This window comes from Macaca fascicularis, chromosome 7 (assembly GCF_037993035.2).
Source record: "Macaca fascicularis isolate 582-1 chromosome 7, T2T-MFA8v1.1".
NCBI lineage: Eukaryota > Metazoa > Chordata > Mammalia > Primates > Cercopithecidae > Macaca > Macaca fascicularis.
Genome location: NC_088381.1, coordinates 132,114,492 through 132,133,619, shown reverse-complemented (window position 1 = coordinate 132,133,619; position 19,128 = coordinate 132,114,492). Strand labels below are relative to the sequence as shown.

At 42.6% G+C, this 19,128-nt stretch overlaps 1 protein-coding gene across 4 annotated transcripts in view; it reads left to right on the top strand.

Moving 5' to 3' along the window:
- Positions 1-3,130: 3,130 nt before the first annotated feature.
- ESR2 (estrogen receptor 2) overlaps positions 3,131-19,128 on the top strand; it is a 68,940-nt gene continuing 52,942 nt past the window's right edge. For all 4 annotated transcript variants that reach the window (XM_015453888.4, XM_065548898.2, XM_065548897.2 and 1 more), the window contains exons 1-3: positions 3,131-3,466; positions 12,474-12,925; positions 15,707-15,879. In XM_015453888.4, coding sequence (XP_015309374.2) covers positions 12,564-12,925; positions 15,707-15,879 — 535 coding nt within the window. In that variant the 5' untranslated portion in view covers positions 3,131-3,466; positions 12,474-12,563. The remainder of the gene's footprint in view (positions 3,467-12,473; positions 12,926-15,706; positions 15,880-19,128) is intronic.

The window sequence follows — 19,128 nt, the reverse complement described above, 5'->3', positions numbered from 1 at the left end:
ATATGACTTAATAGTGAAGATTTCAGTCCCCATTGTAGTCTATTTTGGAGACAAGCAGTCCTTTCAATGTCATATGTGGGTGCTTCCTTAGGCAGGTCAGGGGTGAGGTGGAAATGAGGCTGGGACCCTGCTCATTTATATAGCAGGCATCGTCTCAATACCAGGCTTCAGGGTGCTTTTTGGTCTAGCCATTGATATAAACTGCCTCAAGAATAATCCCTTCGTCATTGTGATCACAATTCAGGTAGAACTGGAATAATCAACCTCTCCCTCTGCATTAAACCAGGCAAAGTTTCCATCCCTGGGTACCATTGTCTTTCTTGACGGACAGGGTGAGTCAGAAGGAAACGTACTCACTCCCATTCATTTTCTGCTTATTATTTCCTGCAGTGAGGTTTCCTTGTATAATAAACAGCTTCTGTGGGTGTTTGAGCTGCTCTAAAAAGAGAACATGCTGTTCCTGTGTGTAGAATGCTTTCTGAAGGAAGCATCACAGTGAACACAGAGCAGAAGCTTGGCTCACAGGTGGCAGGAGTTTGTCTGCAGTGTTCTGCGTAGAGCAGAGAGTCAAGCCATCTTCATTTCTGATTGATTGCAGGCATGGTATAGAGGTCAATGGGTCCTTGGCCTCTCTCCTGGATTCAAGTCCTTCTTAGCCACTGATAGGTTATGTGACCATAGGGAGGTTGTTTAACCTTCCTGAACATTCATTTTCTCAAGTATAAAATGGGGATAATAGAATTTGCCTTATAGGCTTGCATATAAAATAAGAATTATTGACAGAAAGCGGGGCATAAATGTCCAATAAGTGGTAGCTGTCTATGAAGCCACTGTTGTTACTGGGTTCCTTTTTCACTATGTGGCTTCAGGTAGCTGATAGAAGCTCTGTGAGCCTCAATTTCCTCACCTGAAAAGTGGAGTCAATATCTCACTGAGCTGGTGTGAGGATTAAATGAGATGCTGTGCAGGTGTTTAGCACAGCATCAGGTATGATGTTAATATTGATAGATGCATTTTCTTCACCCTCACCCATCTTTTTCTGCCTGTTGGCTTATGGTTGAAATTCCTTCATGACGGTTTCCATTTCCAGAGATATATTGTTAACAAGTATATACCACCAAATGAAACTGATTTTTTTTTTTTTTTTTTTTTTTTAGGCATAGTCTTTGTCACCCAGGCTGGAATGCAGTGGCATGATCTTGGCTCACTGCAACCTCCGCCTCCCAGGTTCAAGCGATTCTCCTGCATCAGCCTCCTGAGTAGCTGGGATTACAGGTGCATGCCACCATGTCCAGCTAATTTTTGTATTTTTAGTAGAGACGAGGTTTCACCATGTTGGTCTCGCTGGTCTCAAACTCCTGACCTTGTGATCCACCTGCCTCAGCCTCCCAAAGTGCTGAGATTACAGGTGTGAGCCACCATGCCTGGCCATGAAGCTGAATTTTTTTTTTTTTTTTTTTTTTTTTGAGACGGAGTCTCGCTGTGTCTCCCAGGCTGGAGTGCAGTGGCGTGATCTCCGCTCACTGCAAGCTCCGCCTCCCGGGTTCACGCCATTCTCCCGCCTCAGCCTCCCAAGTAGCTGAGACTACAGGCGCCCGCCACCACGCCCGGCTAGTTTTTTGTATTTTTAGTAGAGACGGGGTTTCACCATGTTAGCCAGGATAGTCTCGATCTCCTGACCTCGTGATCCACCCGCCTCGGCCTCCCAAAGTGCTGGGATTACAGGCTTGAGCCACCGCGCCCGGCCGAAGCTGATTTTTTTAAACCATCATTTAACATTTTCTCCATAAGGTGGCAAGGAGGAGGAGTATATGGGAACTGGGTACCTTGAGGGACCCCAGGACAGGGGACAGGGAGGCTGAGGTTGGCATGTTGTCCACTGCATTTATTTGCCAGCGACACACTCTTCCTGTCCAAACTAACTTCTCTGCCTCAAGGACCGGGAGACTCTGCCTTTCAACCTGAGAGAAACCAGGTCAGCTTTAATGAAAATTGGAGTTGGTGTGGGGCAGTGGAGGCTTTTCACAGCTATTGTTTAGCTGATGAAGCAGGTGCTTCTCCATCTTTGGAGCCTGTCTTCATTACCTGCGGACCTCATCCTTATCAACCCGGAGCACACTTGTGTCTATTTTGGCTAAACACTAAACAGTTGAGGCTGGTACTGTAAAAGGTTCCCTCCAAATGCCCCCTTGGTCTTCCTCTGTTAGAGATCTGGATCACAACCCTCAAAAACCATGTCCCTTATGCCACCTGAGTGGTTTGATGATTAATTAGGCACAGATGTGACACTGGGTTCTCGCAATGGCCTGTGGGTCACACGTTACTTTCCTTTTAATTTTCATCAGCAGCAGCTGCCTTAAAGCCAGTTAAGATGGTGGTCGCAGTCTCACACCCTGAGGCTCCTCCTGGGTTGGGTGAGGGGAACACCCCGTTAAGCTGGGGGAACTGGGGCTGCCACCAGGAGGCGCGAGGGGCCTTCGCCTGAGGAGAGGGGTGGGCAGGTACCTCCAGCCGAGAAGGGCGCAGCGGCCGGAGGCACAGGTCTCCCCAGTGCCACTTCCACCAAGTGAGTTCGAGGAAGTACCTGGGATCTTTGATCTAACGCGAAAGGCCTTCCTAGCGAGCTCTTGAGAGCTGAGAACCCACGCCCTCCACCTCTAGTCCACGGCTTTGCCACTCCAGGACCCGAAGTTAACGTATGCTGCTGGGGATTGACAAACCCAAAGCCTCTCTGGTTTCACCACTGGCTCCTTAGAATCAGACTTCTGTACTGAATGACACTTATGTGAGTCAGGGGCTGGGGGGACGTGATCCTCGAAGTGTGGTCCCCAGACTGGCTGTATCAGTGTCGGCATCCCGCAGGACCTGGTTGGAAATGCATGTTCTTAGGCCCTACTACAGACCTCTTAAATCTGAGACTGCGGCTGCGGGGAGCGCCATCTGTGCGCCACTATCCTTGGGGGTGGACCAGGAGGCGGCTCGAGGGTGCTCCCACTTTGGGGTCACGCGCGGCGCCGGGCGCTCCTGAGACCGCCGGGCTCCCGGGCTCGGTGGTCACGTGGGCTCAGGCACTACTCCCCTCTACCCTCCTCTCGGTCTTTAAAAGGAAGAAGGGGCTTATCGTTTAGTCGCTTGTGATCTTTTCAGTTTCTCCAGCTGCTGGCTTTTTGGACACCCACTCCCCCGCTCGGAGGCAGTTGCAAGCGCAGTGGCTGCGAGAAATAACTGCCTCTTGAAACTTGCAGGGCGGAGAGCAGGCGGCGAGCGCTGGGCCGGGGAGGGACCACCCGAGCTGCGACGGGCCCCGGGGCTGCGGGGCAGGGCTGGCGCCCCGAGCCTGGGCTGCAGGAGCTGCGCTCGCTTTCCTCAACAGGTGGCCGCGGGGCGCGCGCCAGGAGCCCCATAATGCTGGAAAAGCACGTGTCCGCATTTTAGAGAAGGCAAGGCCCGTGTGTTTATCTGCAAGGTAAGCGCCCCTTCGCTCGAGATGTCATTTAATTGTCTCATTTTGTTTGAAATCCTGCGGTGAGAAACCAGTCGTGTTGAGAACAATAAAAGACCAAAAAAACGGTCACCAAAACCAACTGTCTTGAAAGCTACTGGAAAGATGGAAAATGTATGCTTTGATTAAATGTCTTCATTCAAGACACCGGCAAGTTAACTTATTTAGTTTGTGCTGTGAGCTCTGGGTTGCTTGTGCTAATATGAATGTCTGAAAAACTTTTTTTTTTCCTGTGGTTTTCCTCGATGGATTTCCCCACTGTGGGTGAAATGACAGTGGAGTTGAACACACTTTCTGATTGAAATTTGAGGGCCTAGGAAGATGTACACGTCTCAGGCAGATGATAGGGGTTTTAAAATGTATTAATTGGCATTCCTTAGCCATATCAGCAAGCTGCGTTCCTCCTTTCCTGGGCAGACCAAGCTAAGCTCTATCTGGTCTCCTTTATTTGCTGAAGAGGAGTCCAACAACTGCCTTCTAACACCCTGTGTGTTATTCTTCTGGGAAGGATAATATTAAGTCAAGTGAATGTTATATTTGTGGAAAAAACTTTGAGTGGACTTCTATTTAGGAAAGTAAGGTTGATTTACTTTTACTTGCTGTTTAAAAAGCAGGATTGTGTTTGGGTGTGGTAGGCAACATTTTGAAGGAAAGAGTTTGCCTTATTTTGCTTTATTTCTAGTATTTACATGGGCATTCCATTAGAAAGTTTTATTTTTGCTCTAAGTTTCGTGACTCAGTGTCTAGTGAGGGGAAAGATGTTTGTCATTTAAAGAGTGAACATGTGAAAGGAAAGACTTTTCTGAGAGTGTTGTAAAAAGCAAATGTAATGTGACTATGAAAAGAATATGATTAACATCTTTGACTCCTATTTTTTCTGAAGAAAATGTATTTTGACATGAGTTCTAGAGGGAAACTAAGGATCTGTTTATCAATAGGCATTAGAGTATACACCTTAGGATTGCATTTTACGTTCAAGCAATTTTTTAGATGAATTTCTGAAACGTTCTCATTTTAAAAGCCATGAGACACTTGTTAACACTGAAGTCTTGCTCAAGACATAGAAGTCGCTGAAATCAATTAACATGTTTAGGACACATTTCGTAGTGTTCTGAGGGATGTGAATAAATCACAGTTTGCATTTCTCAGAATGTATTTATAATTCAGAAAAGGTAAAATTTAGTAGCAAATTCAACCCATAACCATATAATTAACATTTAATAGATATTGATATGTTCACTTTTAAGAATAAGACAATGAGATTTTCTTTAAGTGTGTATTGAACACATAATGATTCAAAATTCATCTTGTGATAAGTTTAGGTGATGTTTTGAGTCATTTTATAGAATATAAATGTGGATAAAATATAAAATACTGAAGGCTGAACTTGAAGTGTTTAATGGTAAGTTTTTGATAATACATCTAGAACCCTTGAGAATTGTATGCTTGAACGTTAGATGTCATAATTCAGTGTCTAGCACACTGTTTTATGTGCAATAGCACTTAAAAAAATTAGGCTACTGCAGTATAATTTACATACAGTAAAATTTAGCCTCTGTAAGTGTACCTCTATGAATTCTGACAGATGCACAGTCATGTAACCAGCACCACAGACAAGACACAAGACAGTTCCATCACCCCAAAAGTCCCCTTTGTACCTCCACCTACCCCACTGCCCCTGAAAATGACTGATTAAAACTACATAATAAGTATGTAGTTTTGCTCTTTAGTGTGTTTTTACTTAGACATATTTTCCTTCACTTTTTTTTGAAAGAAAAACCTGTTTTTCCCTTTTTATAGGATGAGTCAGTTTGTGGTATTTTGAATTCTAGTACCTTGGGATAAATCAAGGCAAAGACAATGCTACTTGCAAATGGGAAACTAGAGACTTGGACTAAGTGTTAAATTCATATAGGGCTAATAGATTTAGTTCTTCGCAGATTTAGATTCTATTGTGGTTTAAACCTTTGGTTATGGCATATATCATTAGTTATCCTGAACTGAAATACAAGGCCATTAAAAGTTATTTATATCATATTAGTAGAATGCATCATTCTGGTATAATCTTTGAATTTTAAAACTTCTATATTAAAAAAAAAACTACTTTCATTATACCTGAGATTAAGAAAGCTACCTGAAATTGCATATTATCAAATAGTGAGAAGCAAAAGAGGGTTTGAAAATGACAAATTGAAGACATTTAAAATGCAGAGTGATTACAATTGCTGAAGGTAAAATATTTATCTTCATAGGGGCTTAGGTCTGTACCCAACTTATTTGTAGATGTCAGGATTTTTAAATTTCTCTGCTCATGTCTTAAAGTCTAGATTTTCCTGGTGGGTGGAGATGCAAAATGTTTTGTAAACTAATAGTTTTCACTGTTTAATACAGTATTCAATTCAGTATGCAGTTAGGAGCCTGTTATTGGTAGGTACTGCTAATATACATATATAAAATTGATGTTTTTTTCCTTTTTCCTTTGTTCTATGAAAAACAGCCTGTATTTTAAATATGTAACTTACCTTGCATACCCAGTTACAGTGGTAGTAACTAGGATATGCAGAGTAGCAAGTTTATGAGGAACCAGCAAACTGGATAGTTGGCCTTCCTAGCTGGAATTATGACAGGTCTTGAAAATGAAGGGCATTTAGTGGAGAATCTTTGTGTGGGTGTACTTGAGAGAGGACAGGAGAGTTAGGGTGACCTGGAAAGATAGATTGCTGGCCTTGTATGTTTCCTCAAAGCCAGACTGCAGCATTTTGTTAATAAATTGTTGTGTGTTCTACTGTCAAACCCAGGCCTGGAAGGGGAGTTGAGAGCATTCAACCTAACTTCTGGATTGGCCGTGTCATCTTGAATCTCTTCACTCAGAATTCTCTCTAACCCTGCCCCAAATGAATATTTGAATTTGGTCCAGTTCCTACAGAGCATGGTCTGTGGCTGTTGTTGGTATTAGGCAAGAGCAGAGACTTGCTGTTGAGAGAGAAGACACTCAAGAAGACTGATGAACTCTCTCCCACCCCTGCCTTTGAGGCTTGGTCCTCTTGCCCTGTTCAAGCCCTCAAAACTCTATTTCCTATTCAACTAAATAAGCACCAATTGGTTACTAGGAGAATTAGCTTTTCCTCATTTTGGAAGGAAGCAGGGTTTCCTGATGTACATGTTCTTAAGAATTATATGCAAATCAGTTGTTAATGATGAATTCTATGGTGATTTTGGAGTGTTTTATCTTCCTAATATTAAATTAATTGAGGGCCTTAATATTTTGTTTTGAAAGAATATATTTAAAAAGGCTGGGTATGGTGGCTCACGCCTGTAATCTCAGCACTTTGGGAGGCCTAGGTGGCCAGGAGTTCGAGATCAGCCTGGCCAAATAATGAAACCTTGTCTATTAAGAATACAAAAAATTAGCTGGCCGTGGTGGCTCATGCCTATAATCCCAGCTACTCAGGAGGCTGAGGCATGAGAATTGCTTGAACCTGGGAGGCAGAGGTTACAGTGAGCTGAGATCATGCCACTGCATTCCAGCCTGGGCAACAAAGCAAGACTCTATCTCTAAATAAATAATAAATAAATAAATAGAATGCATTTAAAGATAATAATTGGCCAGGTGTGGTGGCTCATGCCTGTGATCTCAGCACTTTGGGAGGCCGAGGTGGGAGGATTGCTTGAGGCCAGGAGTTCGAGACCAATCTGGGCAACACAGTGAGACACCATCTGTACAAAAATTTAAAAATTAACTGGGCATGATGGTGCATGCCTTTAGTCCCAGCTACCTGGGGGGTTGAGTTTGGAGGATCCCTTGAGCCCAGGAGGTCAAGGCTGTAGTGGGCCATGATCTTACCACTACACTCCAGCCTGGGTTACAAAGCAAGACCTTGTCTCACAAAAAAAGAAAGCGAATAATTGTCAAACAGCTGCTTAGGCACATCAAGGATGCTTGCTGCTTAAGAAATCTTTTAAAATCTTTTCCATGAATTTCCTTCTAGTTGCTGCTTTGTGAGTGTGAATTTTTTACTTCTGTAGGGCACAAAAATGTGGGGCATTTGAACTGAATGCTTGGGAAAGTGTGATGGGCAGGTGGAAGAAGAATAGGGATGAGCTGTCTAAGTCCTCCTAGTCTGCAAGCTTGAGAATATGGCATCAGGAATATGTGACATTTTGTCCACACACACAGTGTTGGCAGGCTACCAGCAGCCCAGCTATCTGGACTAGAGGTGATGGATTTCTGTAGAACGGAAGTCAAAAAGTAAAATTAGGAGGCAAAAATCTTCAGGGTGGCGATAAAGACATTGTAACTTGTCTGGAAATTCCAACCAACACTGTATGTGTATCCAATGACATACCAATAGACTGGCTTCATCTTCTTGGATGTGTAATAATACCTTACAGAATCATTTCTTTTCTTTTTCTTTTTCTTTTTTTTTTTTGAGATGGAGTTTTGCTCTTGTTGCCCAGGCTGGAGTGTAATGGCACGATCTTGGCTCACTGCAACCTCTGCCTCCTGGGTTCAAGTGATTGTCCTGCCTCAGCCTCCCGAGTAGCTGGGATTACAGGCATGTACCACCATGCCCGGCTAATTTTGTATTTTTAGTAGAGACAAGGTTTTGCTGTGTTAGCCAGGATGCTCTCGACCTCCTGACCTCATGATCTGCCCACCTTGGCCTCCCAAAGTGCTGAGATTACAGGTGTGAGCCACCGTGCCCGGTCTCAGAATCCTTTCACAGACATCTCATTTCATCCTTAGAGCACTGTGAAAAGATACAGCACCAAATAGGTACCTGTTTCTACTGAAGAAGATGTGGCAGCTCAGGGAATTTGTGGATTTGTCTAAGATTGCCTGACTTTCAGGCAGAGCTGGGGCTAGAATGATTGTTCTGCTCTGTCCGTTGATAGAATATACATAAGAACAGGCTTGATGGTGGCTGACCTTGTTTTTTTTTTGTTTTTTTTTTTGTTTTTTTTTTTTTGAGACAGTTTTGCTCGTCACCCAGGTTGGAGTGCAGTGGTGCGATCTCAGCTCACCGCAACCTCCACCTCCCCGGTTCAAGTGATTCTCCTGCCTCAGCCTCCTGAGTAGCTGGGTTTACAGGGATGCGCTGCCACGCCTGGCTAATTTTGTATTTTTAGTAGAGACTGGGTTTCTCCATGTTGTTCAGGCTGGTCTTGAACTCCTGACCTCAGGTGATCCACCCACCTCGGCCTCCCAAAGTGCTGGGATTACAGGCATGACCCATCCATGCCCAGGTGACTGATTTCTCTTTTTTTTTTTTTAAATGGAATCTCTCCCTGTCGCCCAGCTGGAGTGCAGTGGCATGATCTCGGCTCACTGCAACTTCCGCCTCCCAGATTCAAGCAATTCTACTGCCCCAGCCTCCCAAGTAGCTGGGATTACAGGTATGCACCACCATACTCAGCTAATTTTTGTATTTTCAGTAGAGATGGGGTTTCACCATGTTGGTTAGGCTGGTCTCGAACTCCTGACCTCATGATCTGCCCGCCTTGGCCTCCCAAAGTGCTGGTATTACAGGTGTGAGCCACCACGCCCGGCCCTGATTTCTTATTAACTAGATTTATAGTTGCTTTGATAAAAATCAGTCTAGTCTTTTTGGAGTGTCTTTCTGCCATTTCTAGGGCCAACCTTTTTCTTCTCCATGAATCACTGTCAATATTGGGAATTTTAAATACCTTTTTTTAAATTCAGAAGCCATAGTATGTTCCCCAGCCAGTATGTTAGAACACCATGCATGATCCCATGTGTACAAAAAGCTTTCTGGCTGAATTCGGATGTGACCTGAGAGGGCCAAACAGAGGGGTATGTGCTGGGGGAGTGAGAGAAATCTCTAGACAGAACACAGGCTGTTCCCCACCCAGGATATGGACCAACTATTTTAGGTTATGGTGACTAATTAAAGAAAATTGACATGCAAATAAATGAATAATTCTTAGAATCAGGATGTCTGGTACTGGTTCTTTGGTTGGCCAGGTGAAATTCCATGCCAGGCCCAACAATTAAACTCTTTAGAGACTTTTTTTTTCCTGTTGTACCAGAACATTGTACTGAGGCCATGTTTGAACATTCAAACGATGTGTTGGGAAAATGCTGCCTTACAATGTTAAATTAAATCTTTTGGGGAGTCTTTCCTTTGACCAGTTTATATCTCTGTTTTAGAGGAGGGCTTCTCAACCAGAATGGGTTTGTTGATTTATTTTTATAGACCTCTGGTAGAGAAGAGACCCCCCCCTTTTTAATTTTTTTTACTACCTGTTGTCCTGTCTCAGAGAACTATTACAATGGTGTAAGTTCATCATTCCTTCCCCTTATTATGGCTCTGCTTAGGAAGAAAAAATCTTTGCCTTGGCTACCAAGTTCCTATCTATTCAAGATGCCACTGACAAAGAGTGAATCTGTGAATCACATGAATCTGGTATATCTGAAATATATCCAAACAAAAAGCACCTAGCCTTTTAATGACTCTCCAGAAGTCAGTTCTCTGACTGTAATTATCATCCCTTTGGGGGTATGTGGAAATTCTACACAAGTTGATTGGTGATATGTTGAGATGTGAGATCTATATTTTCTAAGCAAAGTTGCCATGCACCTGATTGATTGGCTAGGTGCATCCTGGCGTTTGTCGTTTGTTGGTGTGGTCTGATAGTTGGTTTCACCACTGCTGGGTACCCAGAGTCATCACATCCATAGAGACAGAATGTAGGCTGGTGGTTGCCAGGGGCTGGGGGAGGGGAGGAGTGGGGAATTTGTTTAACAGATAGAGGCTTTTAGTTTTGCAAGATGAAATGAGTTCTAGAGATTGGTTGCACAACAATGTGAATATACTTAACACTACTGAACTTTATACTTAGAAATGGCTAGGATGGTAAATTTTATGTTACCTGTATTTTAATACACACACACACAAAAACTTTGGGCCAGGCACGGTGACTTACACCTGTAATCCCAGTACTTTGGGAGGCTGAGGTGGGCAAATCATAAGGTCAGGAGTTCGAGACCAGCCTGGCCAACATGGTGAAATGCCGCCTCTACTAAAAATACAAAAAATTAGCCGGGTTTGGTGATAGGCATCTGTAATCCCAACTACTTGGGAGGCTGAGATAGGAGAATCGCTTGAACCTGGGAGGTGGAAGTTGTAGTGAGCCAAGATCGCGCCACTGCACTCCAGGCTGGGTGACAGTGTGAGACTCCATCTCAAAAAAAAAAAAAAAAGCAAAAAAAAAGTAATGAGAGCTTACTTCAAGATGGCAGCAAAAGACAGACAGAGGAAAAAAGGCATTGGGAAAAAAAACCAACGTGCCTTGGTGATTAAAGTTAACTGAGTCAAGGGGAGAAGTCAAAGGTAACTATAATAGGCTTTTTCTATTAACACAAATAGGGAATGAGTGGTTTTGGGAAAGAAAGTGATGAATTATACCTCAGATATTATATTGTCTATTACTGTGGCCAGGCACAGTGGCTCACACCTGTAATCCCAGCACTTTGGGAGGCCAAAACAGTCAGATCACTTGAGGCGAGAAGTTCGAAACCAGCCTGGCCGACATGGTGAAACCCTGTCTCTACTAAAAACACAAAAATTAGTGTGGTGGCATTTGCGTGTAATCCCAGCTACTCAGGAGGCTGAGGCATGATAATTGCTTGAACCTGGAAGGCAGAGGTTGCAGTGAGCTGATATGGCGCCATTGCATTCCAGCCTAGGTAACAAGAGCGAAACTCTGTCTCAAAAAAAAAAAAAAAAAAGATTTGCCTGTAATGAGCCAGTACCCCCAGCTTTGTGCTCACTTTACATGCAAAAATTATGTTGTTTACTGTAGAGCAAAAATTGAAGGGCACATTCAAAACTGAGAGGTAGGCCAGGTGTGGTGGCTTACGCCTGTAATCCCAGCACTTTGGGAGACCGAGGCAGGTGGATCACTTGAGATCAGGAGTTCGAGACCAGCCTGGCCAACATGATGAAACCCCATCTCTACTAAAAAATACAACACATTAGCCAGTCATGGTGGTACACACCCGTAGTACAGCTACTTGAGAGGCTGAGGCAGGAGAATCGCTTGAACCTGGGAGGCAGGAGGTTGCAGTGAGCTGAGATCACGCCACTGCACTCCAGCCTGGGTGACAGAGTGAGATCCTGTCTCAAAAACAAAAAAAAGACAAAAGCAAAACAAAACCTAGAGGCAACAGATTGATAAGTGACACAGTTACACTGGTCAGTCTCTTCTGCTAATACCTGTTGTCTTTCATTATTGAAGATTCATAACATGTTTTCTTTTTTATTTTTTTTGAGATATGGTCTTACTCTATCACCCAGGCTGGAGTGCGGTGGCATGATCTCTCCTCACTACAAACTCTGCCTCCTGGGTTTAAGCAATCCTCCTGCCTCAGGCTCTTGAGTAGCTGGGACAACAGGCACATGCCACCATGCCTGGCTAATTTTTGTAGAGATGAGGTTTCACCATGTTGCCCAGGCTGGTCTCGAACTCCTGACCTCAAGTGATCCACCCACCTCAGGCTCCCAAAGTGTTGGGATTACAGGCGTAACTCACTCACTTGGCCTCAGTGTATTTTAATATTGGTTGAGACTAGCCTTGCTCATTGATCTTCTCTTTTAGGGTTTACTTGGTTATTCTTGCTTATTTTTCCATAACAACTTTCATTTTTATTTAATCCTGTGTTTTCTAGTTTTAAAGACTATTTTATAATAAATTTTCATCATTAAACTCTTGTGCTTAAACTGTTGATTAAACAAACAAACAATGAAGAGATGAATGAAGCAGAAAATGTGAGTTTCATGCCTCACATTCCCACTCCTCTGAGGTTAATATTTTCATATATATATTTTCAGGATGTATTTGTAATCTCATACAAATGTGTGTATTTTTTTAATGAAAATATTTAAATTTTTGTAGTTACACCTGTAGCTCTAACTAACTTGGCAATATCCTCTGTGTTTCTTTACAGCCATTATACTTGCCCACGAATCTTTGAGAACATTATAATGACCTTTGTGCCTCTTCTTGCAAGGTGTTTTCTCAGCTGTTATCTCAAGACATGGATATAAAAAATTCACCATCTAGCCTTAATTCTCCTTCCTCCTACAACTGCAGTCAATCCATCTTACCCCTGGAGCACGGCTCTATATACATACCTTCCTCCTATGTAGAGAGCCACCATGAATATCCAGCCATGACATTCTATAGCCCTGCTGTGATGAATTACAGCAGTCCCAGCAATGTCACTAACTTGGAAGGTGGGCCTGGTCGGCAGACCGCAAGCCCAAATGTGTTGTGGCCAACACCTGGACACCTTTCTCCTTTAGCAGTCCATCGCCAGTTATCACATCTATATGCAGAACCTCAAAAGAGTCCCTGGTGTGAAGCAAGATCACTAGAACACACCTTACCTGTAAACAGGTAAGTCCAGTCTTCATTCTGAATTATAGTTCCTAGCCATTTCTCAAATCACTTTATGGTTTAGTGAGAAGGAAATAATATGTTAGACAAGGTCTTTATTTTAATTTTAATTTTTATTTTTTTGAGACGGAGTCTCGCTCTGTCGCCCAGGCTGGAGTGCAGTGGCACCATCTTGGCTCACTGCAAGCTCCACCTCCCGATTTCACGCCATTCTCCTGCCTCAGCCTCTCGAGTAGCTGGGACTACAGGTGCCCATCACCACGTCTGGGTAATTTTTTGTATTTTTAGTAGAGAGGGGGTTTCACCATGTTAGCCAGGATGGTCTCGATCTCCTGACCTCGTGATCCACCCGCCTTGGCCTCCCAAAGTGCTGGGATTACAGTCGTGAACCACTGCGCCTGGCCTAAGTTCTTTATTTTATTAATTACATAGTTTACTTAGAGCACCCAAAACACAGGATGCCCTGTTCTATTCTGATACTTTAGTTCTCATTAAAAAGTGGTATGTGTACATCAGTGTTGTGGGGAGAATTTGCTATCATGACTATTGTCTTTATACAGTAAAGACTGAACTTAAGTCACTCTTTTTCTTTTTTTGAGACAGGGTCTCGCTCTGTCACTCAGACTGGAGTACAATGGCGCGATCTCGGCTCACTGCAACCTCCACCTCCTGGGTTCAAGCGATTCTAGTGCCTTAGCCCCCTGAGTAGCTGGGATTACAGGCGCGTGCCACCATGCTTAGCTCATTTTTTTTTTTTTTGTATTTTTAGTAGAGACAGGGTTTCACCATGTTGGCCAGGCTGGTCTTGAACTCCTGACCTCAAATGATCCGCCTGCCTTGGCCTCCCAAAGTGCTGGGATTATAGACGTGATGAACAACTGCGCCTGGTCTGAACTTAAGTCACTGTTAACGGAGTTATTTGGATTTGAAAAATGATTTTTACTTTACTTTCAATTTTAGAGTCGTCTTATAGTGAAATCACAATTTAATGTTAATGACAAATTGTTTCCAGGATAAAAGTAACTGTGGCAGTATTACAACTTAAATGAAATTCTAGACATGCAAAGCCTGAAAAGACAGATGATTGGTATAAGCTTTTTAACCATGAACTAGAATAATAACATTATATAAAGATTGGTGGAAACTATTGATGTAAGGCTTCAGTTAACATTCCCTGAAGTTATAAAGGATGTGTGTACTCTTTAAATGCAAGGTAATGTTATGGGTTATTTCCATCTAATTATTAACATTTCTAATGATAATAGGTATGAAGGGAAGGGATGGTATAATGAGAAAGGAGAGAGGGAGATAAACATCTAAAACAAAGTACTAAGGGCATATTGGATATTGAAATTCGTTACTTTCAAATATTATCATAAAACTTTGAGACGGTAACATTGCACCGTAATTCTTTTTTTCTTCTTTTAAAAACATTTTACTCATTGGTAAAATAAAGAAGAGAATATAAACATTGTGGATAACTTTTTTAAAGTAATGGTTTTTTTTTCTTCCTTCTTTAAAGGAAGACATATTTTGTTTCTGAGCGTGAATTATAATCAACGTTCTGCTAATTTTGGGGCAAATTAATCCATGATATAATTACCTTCATATATAAATCAATAATACCTTCACCATTCTCTTTCTAAAAGAACCATGGCCTGGCAACATCAGGAACTAGCCAGATGTGTTTTGGGGCCTGCCTGGGGCTCCCTTGCTAGACTCTCTGTTCCTTTATGAACCTCAAGCCTCTGCTTCCTTCCAAGCCTTTCCAGGCCAGGCACTTGCTTGTTCTCTCTCTTCTCTTCTCTCTTCTTTTTTGTCTCTCCCTTTCTCTTCTCTTCCCCCTTTTTCTTGTCTCCCATTCATCTCAAGGTAACTTAAAGTCCATTTGTTACTCCTCTTAAAATTATTTTTATTTTATTTTTTTGAGACAGAGTCTCACTCTGTTGCCCAGGCTGGAGTACAGTGGTGCAATCTTGGCTCACTGCAACCTCTGCCTCCCGGGTTCAAGCAGTCTTCTGCTTCAGCCTCCAAAGTAACTGGGATTACAGGTGTGTGCCATCATGCCTGGCTAATTTTTGTATTTTTAGTAGATACAGGGTTTTATCTTGTTGGCCAAGCTGGTCTCGAACTCCTGGCCTCAGGTGATATGCCCACCTTGGCCCCCCCAATGTGCTAGGATTACAGGCATGAACCATTGCTCCTGACCTGAAAGTTATTTTAAATCTAGACCTTTATCTGAAATTGCAGAGAGTGAGATGTTTGTTCTCCATTTAAATGGGAACCTAAAATGTCTGAAGGGCTGCTTAGCAATGCTGTTGGGAATGGATGTTTGAAAGTGGTTGTGTGCCTTCAGGCCCATCTATGCAGCGTTTGTGAACTCGAGTAACTACAGAAGACCAAGGCATATCCTGCCTATGGTTCAGACCTGTGGGTAAGATTTGATCTAGCCACTCCTTTCATTACACTTAGAGATGGACCCCCCACCCCATGGCTATGACTGGTCTTCTGCAGTGACAAATGCTCATCAGCATCACGTGGATGGGCATAAACTCACCTACCCACTTTCAAACATTAGTCATTCCCCACAGCGTGGCTCTTTGAAGATATGGTATCAGTATCAAAAGCTTTGCTCTATCAGATTTCCGGGAATATATTTACCATGAACCCTGGAGGAAAAAGATTAAATTAGGCAATGTTCATGCTATTTTTTTTTTTCCCTAGAAAGCCCTTTTTTCCCCTTTTATGCTCTGTTCAATGGATATTTTCTTTGCTCCCTAGAGAGACATTGAAAAGGAAGGTTAGTGGGAACCGTTGCACCAGCCCTGTTACTAGTCCAAGTTCAAAGAGGGACGCTCACTTCTGCGCTGTCTGCAGTGATTTCGCATCGGGATATCACTATGGAGTCTGGTCGTGTGAAGGATGTAAGGCCTTTTTTAAAAGAAGCATTCAAGGTACAAGAGAATTGTTAACTGCTTTAGTTTCCTACTTTTGCTTTCAAACAATTTTGCAGAGATGACTTGGCAGAAATGTCACCACTGGCCTGTTTGGCACACAAAGTATTTGATGAGCAGTTCAGAAGATCATGTGTGTTTGGGAGTGGGTTGGGTGGTGGGGTGGAATTGCAGATTTCTACCCCAGAACCCCAAAATTATATAGCCAACTCGAATGGGTCTTACTCCTCTTTCACTCACATGGGTGTTGGATAGAAGGTGTCGAGTTACAACCTTGTAAAGGTGTCTCTTGGAAAAAATGTGCTCACAAGGAGTTGCAAAGATTGTTTCTTTCTTTTACTTAAATTTAATATATAGCATGCTTAACAGTCATGATGGTGGGCTGGCTCCTGAGGAAGAGAGAATAAACACATTTTATGGAAATGGTCAGAAATCAGGAATTCAGCTGCAGTGGACTTTGAGAATTGATCTAGACACATTTCTTCCCCCAGTCTAGGAGGGTCTCAGTTCACGATCACCTTGTTTTCTGAGCTGAGTTTAGATTTTTTCCCTAACTTTCTCTAAATTCCTTCTGGACTGTTTTTTTTGTTTGTTTGTTTTAATCAACTTGTTAATGAAAATCAAACTCTGTAAAATATTTGAAGAGATTTATTCTGAGCCAAATATGAGTGACAAGTGGCCCGTGACACAGCTCTCAGATCTGAGAACATGTGCCCAAGGTGGTCAGGCCACAACTTGGTCTTATACATTTTAGAGAGACATAAGGCATTAATCAACGCATGTAAGATGTACATTGATTCAGCCTGAAAAGGCAGGACAACTGAAAGCAGGGGCTTCCAAGTTACAGGCGATTCAAAGATTTTCTTGGTTGGCAGTTGGTTGAAAGAGTTATTATCAATAGGAAGCCATGACTGGGTTACAATAAGGGATTGTGGAGACCAAGGTTTTGTCATACAGATGAAACTTCCAGGTAGCAGGCTTCAGAGAGAATAGATTGTAAATGTTTCTTAGGGGACTTAAAGGGTCTGTTCTATCAGTGATTCCAAAAGGGAGAAGGGTATAATGAACCATGTCTGGCTCCCTCTTCCCATCATGGCCTAAACTTATTTTTTGGGTTAACTTTGTAATGCCCTTGGCCAAGAGGAGGGACCCATTCAGATGGTTGAGGGGCCTTAGGATTTTATTTTTTGGTTTATAAACTTCAAATTGCGCACCCCTGATTTCAAGGCTGGTCAGCCCATCTCCCTGCATGTGTCCTTGCTACACTCTCTCTCCCTTGCCAGCCCTGATTTGTTGAAGTCACTTTCTTGCTTACTCTTGTTTTCTCTTTTTGCCTGTCCCTCAATCACCCCCTCCCAGGCAACACCCTACGTTTCCATCTGAAAGCTCCCTTCCTTTTTCTATCAAAGCCCCAGCTCTTTGTTCTTTGCCAGTTAAGAAAAGCAACGTTGAGGGAATTTGTAGTGTGCAAATGGCAAATAGCAATTTACTAAATTAACTCACCGACTGATAACTCTAGATTAAGAGGATGTTTTACCTCAATCAGAGAAATACTGATAGAATCCAGGATATGGTGAGGAGTGAAATGTTGGTAAAGAGTCACCTTCCTACCTGTCCCCTGAAATTCACCCTGTATGAATGGCAGCCTCTTTGTCCCGGATTTTATACTTATTAGCTCGGTGACTTCACCTCCCAGCTGATTTCCTTCTCTGTGAAATGGAGATACTCATAGGGATTTTCTAAAGATGAAATGAGGTTGATTGATATGAAAACATATTCAGTGCTCAAATATTTTATCTGTGACAACTATAACAGTAGATTATAAGGCCAGGTCCAGTTCCCTGCTATATGATAAGAACAATCTGGATTTTCTGAAATTCTGAACTTGATATGATGACTATTTCTATCTTGCTGAGGTTCTAGGATTTTACCCCTTAAGAACATTTGGACCTATTACTACTAACCGTATCTTTTAAAAAGAGATCCTTCTTTTTTTTTTTTTTTTTTCTGTTGGGGAAACATCTGTCTGCTTGAAACATCTTTGACCCCTGAGACTCCAGCTAATAACAGTTGAAAGTAAATTTCCTTGCTTCTCTGTGTTGTTTCTTCCTTCCTGCTGTATCAGATAGGAATGTCAAATTCTAAATGTGCAAAGAGGAAAGAGTTAAAGCTCTTACAGTTGTAGTGCATAAATGATCCTTTCTTTGCACTGCAGTAACTGAAAGTGGCCACTCATTTTTTAAAATTGTCTCAAATAGGCCAGGACGGTACAGTACTGAGAAATTCCTTGCATTTTTTTCTTTTCTTTTTTTTTTTTTTTGAGACGGAGTCTCTCTCTGTCGTCCAGGCTCAGTGCAGTGGCACAATCTCGGCTCACTGCAAGCTCCACCTCCCAGGTTCATGCCATTCTCCTGCCTCAGCCTCCAAGTAGCTGGGACTACAGGCACTTGCCACTGTGCCCGGCTAATTTTTTGTATTTTTAATAGAGACCGGGTTTCACCATGTTAGCCAGGATGGTCTCGATCTCCTGACCTCATAATCTGCCCACCTCAGCCTCCCAAAGTGCTGGGATTACAGGCGTGAGCCACCGCGTCTGGCCCATTCTTTTATTTTTTATGATTTTGAACTTGTCTTGCTAACTTGATTTATAAGCTAATTGACCATATCTTAGTCATGTATCTGTCCCCTTCACTGTACAAATGCACTGGAAGCTGTGTTGTGCTTGCTGTTCCATTGGTACTTTGTTGGCTTCCTCACACTATGAGTTGCCGTCAGACTGATAAGTGCCGCTGTTTCTCTCCTGGGTTATGGAGCACAGAGGAAGGAGAAAATAGGGAGAGCGACCTCATCACTTTGTCTGGTCCAGATGAAGGCGCGGCTTATTTTTCAAGCTTATCCTTTCCTTTTTGTTCTCTTTCCTGTTGGTGTTCCTTTAACAAATATTTGTTGAGCACTGTACTGGGCTCTATGGATACAGTGGTGAGCAAGACAACAGATTACAGATTCCATGAGGACCAGGGTTTTTGTCCATTTTGCTCACCAGTAGCACTTAACAATTCCTTGCATATGATTTTTCAAAATTAATTGGGCTTATACAGAGTTCTGTATCCTTTTTCACTTAATATTGTCTTATAAGCATTTCTGTGGTTAAATTTCCAGAGACTTTTTTTACAACTGTGTAATATTCTATCTTATCAGATTTAATTTATTTAACTCTTTATTGTTGAAGACCTTATCAATTATTTTCAG